Source organism: Periophthalmus magnuspinnatus, chromosome 24 (genome assembly GCF_009829125.3).
Source record: "Periophthalmus magnuspinnatus isolate fPerMag1 chromosome 24, fPerMag1.2.pri, whole genome shotgun sequence".
NCBI lineage: Eukaryota > Metazoa > Chordata > Actinopteri > Gobiiformes > Gobiidae > Periophthalmus > Periophthalmus magnuspinnatus.
The window spans coordinates 17,566,197-17,572,196 of NC_047149.1; the positions used below are offsets into that span (position 1 = coordinate 17,566,197).

Sequence of the window (6,000 nt, forward strand, 5' to 3'; positions counted from 1 at the left end):
CTAAAGCATCAAACTAACTAAAAACGGGACATGGGATCTGTTGATGGCTTTAGACCGTGACAGCGCTCACATAGTTTACTTTACAGTTTCTAAGCATCAATCATTGTAAGGATCTGCTTTTAATCTTTAGTACAACCTAATCAGAGGTGGAAGAGAAGCCAAAAAGGGTACTGAAGTAAGAATACTGTTACTTCAAAACAACATTATTCAAGTAGGAGTACAAAGAGCGGCAAGATGTAAGAGTAAAAAGGTATTTGGAGAAACTTCTATTCAACTTTTATTTTATATTACCCTAAATCACAACTGCAGTCATCTCGCAGGGCTTAACAAAACTGTTCATTTAACCAACAGGAAGTTCAAAAATCAAATTGTCAAACAGTAAAAATAATCGAGGACCAGTCTGGATGTAACGTAATGTCTGACTTATAATTTGAAACCAATGTCACATTAAAGAATTCAGAAAATCTAGCATCAGCTGGACCACAAAAACGACAAAAACAAATGAATATCTGAGAGAGCAGAGGAGGGTTCGCCACTTGCTTGTTTCCATGGAGATATATATATATATATTTTTTTTTTTTTTATTTTGCTTTCATTAATGTATTCTTACTCTGAGCGGGCTAGTCTATCCACAGATCTGATCCATAACTTGGCCATGTGCTGTCACCTGCTTGGCTCAAAGGAGATAAATAACAGCAATGCCATACTGTGAAACATTAGAGACAAACAGGTGATGGACATTCCCCCAGAAGTTCCACAGTACTCCTTTAAAGACTTAACGCATATAGGGGCATAGGTGTTAAGATACTCGCTCTCACAAGATCCAAAAAAGATCCATAAAAATTCTTGAAAAGCCAATCAGTATGAGGCCTTTGACTTTATCCATATTGAGACAAAATATTTATTGATTCAACATTTCTTCCATAAACACCTCATTGGGTAAAAGTGAGCATCACAACAAGGTCACAGCAAAAGTCTGAAAACACACGAGAAACATAGACCAGGCCCTGTCCTGCCACAGAGACTGAGAAACACAGCACGTAAACATAGCAACACCCCGGCTAATGTGAATGTGCCATTGTTGTTCATCCTGCTGGAGTTATGACTCATTTCAGATTATTGTAAATGTGGAAATACATTCAAAAATGACACGCCCCCCTGAATATCATATAGACAGACAGACTAAAGCTCTTACGATAAAATGAAAGGCACTACAGCTGATTTTGCACCATGACTTTAGAACATATTTATGAATGAACTGTTAGCCCCGCCCACTTTGTCAGATGGAACAATAACCAAAATATCCTGATATCCTGCTGTTAAAGGTCTTACAATAATATCAGGAGAGACGACATAAACCATGATTTTGTGTTCTATTTCAATGCAGACAGTATGAAGCACTAACATTTATAAATCACTTTAATTCACAGCTATATAACAGTCGCACCAAAGGCTTGTCGAGGCTTTTTAACCCTTGTGTGTTCCTCCCAGTAGAGTTAAGTTGAAGTTCCTCTTGACTAAATTTGACCCAGATTTGTTCCTGTTATAACTCAGCCATAAGCTAACATACTATTTTTTATAATTTGTGGGTTATTTAAAAAAAAAAAAGGGGTATTTTAGTAAAAAGTTTGCATTTTTGGACCTCAAAATCTCCTGCAACTGTATTTGCGAAGTACAGTGGTGGAAATCAAATTGAGCTGAGTTATAAGAGAAACAAATAGGGGTCAATTTGAACTTCAACACAATTTTTTTTCAGACAATTCTTATTATACAATCCCCCCCCCCCTTTTTTTTTTTTAGATAGAAATCATCAAAATGAACAAGTGGCTCAATTTTCAACCCATTTGATGAAGAAATGACCGAGTTCTGCTGTGACACAGTTGCTTTTGGGCTCCTAAATTACCCAAGAACAAAACAAAGCTTAAAGGGAAAGACTAGCATTTCTAAAATTCTGTTTGCGCAATAAATATACAGTGAGATCTGCATATCATTACAGTTGTTTCTATATCGTTCTGATCAAACAACGTCCCTGATTGGTTACTTTTATCTGTCCCTCGTAGTTGCTTCCTCATGATTAAACACCTTTTCAATTGCACAGGCCGTGTCATTCAGTCAAATTGTTTTCTCTCTCTCGCTTCTACAACCTGTTATAACCAGTAAATACCTGCATTAAAATACCTGGGTGACCTCTGACTAATGCAAAGATATACAAACATCCAACCATCAAATCAGCAAACCACAATACCAGTTTTCAGCCACACCTGAAATGTACATCCTGGTTCTCATAACTGTTATTTATCTCTTATGCCTGTTTGTAAGATGTTATTAGAAAACACTGCATGAGTTTTCTCACAATTATAACATATATTTGACAAATTTAAGATTAAAAGGCTCAGAACCTGCATTAAAATCAAGCCGTAGTTAAATAACATATCAAATTAAATGATCTAAGCCACTTTAAATGTGTTTTTGACTGGACAAAACTTTACCTAACTCTCTGGACATGTGAAGGATTCATGACCAAATGTGTTTTCTACTTATTTTCCCCGTGACATCAGAAAACAGGAATGAGTTGACTTCACTGTTGCGTAGAAACATCCAAAAATTGATGAAATTGCGTTGTACCTATTTGTTCAGTTCTGTAGCTTTTGATCCAGAAGTGTTGACATAAACTGAGCAGATTAATTAAGTTCAAATGAGCTCATTGTCCCAGTGCCATTTTCAGTGTTACACAATTCACGAAACAGAACAGGTAGAGTGGAGTCATACATGATACATAAATTGAATCTGATTGGTTACTTTGGGCTTGCTACGCATTTCAGGTAAATAGATCGGGAATACAACCCCTAAGCTCCTTATTGAGAAGTAGAAAACCGTGCATCCTTATCGAGCGGCACTTTGATTTGACTCTACAAAGCCAATGCAAACTTTCAACCTTAAAGTGCCCATGTTACGCTATTTTCTAATCTATGTTATAATGTTGTCATCAAAAACAGACCTGGAGTTGTGTTTTGTTTCATTCACACATGTTTAACACACAAACGCTGCACATTTAGGCTGAGTTCTTCTCTCAAACTGAAAAAAAAAAACAACGCTCTGTTCCACCTTGTGATGTCATGTGGTAATACAGGAAGTGTTCCGTTGTGTTTTTAAACTCCATACACTTTCACTAGAATCATTTAGGTAATTTCAGCCCTGGAATTGCCAATCGCTGAACTGAATTCTGAGGAAAAAGGAAAAAAAAAGGTGGCTGTTCACTTGAAAACTACCACTTCATGACATCACAAGGTGGAACAGAGCATTTTGAGCTTTGGAGATGTAGCCAGACTAATAATAAACACGTGTAAATGAAACAAAACACAACTCCAGGTATGATTTTGAGGAGGTAACAACATTATAACATGACTTAAAGCGTAATGACATGATGTATAGATGCCTTAATGAGTTCTTAAAGGTATTTCGTAACTTTTCTAGCGTCTCCGTGGCGATGGCACTTATCTCCAGGTAGGAATATGCACAAGACAATTGCAGTTGAATAAATGTGATATACAAGTTTAACAATGTAGGCAATACAATAGCGTCTCAATACAAACAAGCACATGGCCTTAGAAACGTTATGCAATGCGCTATTTCAACTCATTTTTCAGACTAAAGTGATAATATACTAATCGTATTTACAAAGTTCTCTGTCTTTTATTGCCCCATCACTACGGTGTACTGTATAGTGTCATCCTCAAGGAAACTCTCCCTGGTTCTAATCCTCTCTGTCTCCTCTAGTCTCACATTGGGACTGATGTAGATTGTAAACATATGCACAGTCTATAGGCAGCCAAAGGCATCATGGAACAGCCTTTCCCAGCAGCGCTCCGGATCGGAAAAAAAACTGGATAATCCCACAATCCATCTATTCCCAAACTGTGGAAGCGGAGCCAGAGGTGGAACATGGGAAATTAGAGCTGATTATATTCAAGCGCGTTTACAAAGGAGCCTCTTTCTATGTTTGGGTTAAGGCTGTAAGGTATAAGGGAAAGATATTCAAGATCATTATATCGTTTACACAACAGTGCGCCTGCCAAGAAGGAGGAATACTTTGCGAGGCTACTGCGTTTGAGCTGAACGATGTGTCTTTCAAAATAAGAAAACTCATGATGGTGATAACATAGAAACAGATAAGAGAACTGGTTCCAGGCCACAGAATTAGAGCGATGAAGTTTATAAAGGAGGGGAAAATGTGAAGGTACACACTCTAAATCCACAGTTGACAGTCTGAATCCTACTCTCATCCTATACCGCTGTTGTGTCCTTAAGCAAGAGGGTTAGGGTTAGTCGTTTTATGGTTATCACGGAGGCCGCAGCTGAAAGTGGAGTGGACAAAAATTGAATGAATATTTAATAAACTGGAAAAAAAACAACTTAAATAGTCTGTTGTTGTTGTTCTTCTTCTTAGTATTATTCTTATTGTTCTTCTCATTATTATTATCAGACCAGCCCCTAAATCTCACCATCTTAAGAAATAAACGCGTTCAACACCAGAAAGTGACATGACATGGATATTCTGGACCAATACTTAAAGTCAAAGCCAACACTATGAGTTTGTACGAAACCACCATTTTGGTTAGACTAAAGAAGCCAACATAAAGAATTTTAAAGGCGACGAAACACCACAACTGAGCTATGATTACAGTTTCCATCAGCTAATAGCCTAACTCCAGCTCAGTGCCAAACTACAGTAATAAGCAAGGTCAAAGTAGCTTCAAAGTATTTGTTTTAGTTTTAATGTAAAGTGCCAGCTTTGTTTTAACAGCAATAAATCATAAATTGACGGATTACATTGTGGATAAATAAATAAATAGGGGCCTACAAAAAGTATTGATATAACAGTTTGTCCATTAAACACTGAGGTTATATTAAACATTGGATTTTTAAGCAATCAAAAATATAAACAGAACTTCCGGCAAATTATAACTTATTCTGCACTTTTCTCACTTTAATGTTAATTTTTTGATGATTATTTATGTTTTGATTTGTTGTATTGTGATTTTAATGTCTTTCTTATTTCGTAAAGCACTTTGAATTACTTTATGTACGAATTGTGTTGTACAAATAAACTTGCCTTGCCTATAATATTTTAAATAACTTACATTTCATCTTTTACAATACCTTGCGTCATTTCATGGACAACTGCCCAGGACATTAAAACATCGCCAAAAAGTTATTTTTCTGGCCTCAGACAATTTTGTTTTGTTCTAAGTTCATGTTTTCTTCATCTAACATCTGGATATTTACAACTGTACACATTTAATACGTTTCATCCATGCCTGGAGACGTGACATGACATGAACTATTGCGCGTACTCCATATAGCCTCCCAAACTTTACGCACGTCCCCAACTTTAACTTTAGAGCTTTAAGTGTTGAGTTAAGCGACTTTTCTACACAAATAAAGACTTTTTCAAACCCGTTACTCACATGATTTACTGGAGCGGCAGCTGGTCTCCTCTCAGTAACATCGTCCTGACGCGCAAAGGTGTCCAACAAAAAGTTTCCCGCAAAAATTAAAAAACAAGAAAAAACAACTTTATCCAAAAGTCCATGCACGGCGCGCTCTGGGCACACGCGCGTAAAGGCAAAGTTTGGAGACAATCCTTGGAGAAGTGAAGCGGTAACTCTGAGGAAAAGAGGAGAGAGAGAGGGAGAAGGAGGGAGAGATGAGAGGAACAGCGGAGGGAGCGCGCACCGGGGACGTGCACAGAGCTGCGCTTTGACGAACAGCGGACACTTCACAGGCTGAGACGGTGTCAAGTTGCACAAAGAAGATTCCGGTAAGATTTCAGAATAAAACCATTGTAGGAGGAAGTCAGGAATATTGTAGATTATTTCACTTTAAGCAACATCATTTTAGCAACACCAATTATGATGTTGAGTAGTTTTAATAAGGACTGAGCACATTATAGACCATTATAGCTCGCCTAGACTTTTTTTCTTTTCTTTTTTAGCCATA

General features: G+C 37.3%; 1 protein-coding gene across 7 annotated transcripts in view; it reads right to left on the reverse strand.

Annotated features, from left to right (window-relative positions):
* adgrg6 (adhesion G protein-coupled receptor G6) overlaps positions 1-5,679 on the reverse strand; it is a 79,848-nt gene extending 74,169 nt beyond the window's left edge. For all 7 annotated transcript variants that reach the window (XM_055232261.1, XM_055232265.1, XM_055232264.1 and 4 more), the window contains exon 1: positions 5,469-5,679. In XM_055232261.1, the coding sequence (XP_055088236.1) occupies positions 5,469-5,470 (2 nt within the window). In that variant the 5' untranslated portion in view covers positions 5,471-5,679. The remainder of the gene's footprint in view (positions 1-5,468) is intronic.
* Positions 5,680-6,000: the final 321 nt, after the last annotated feature.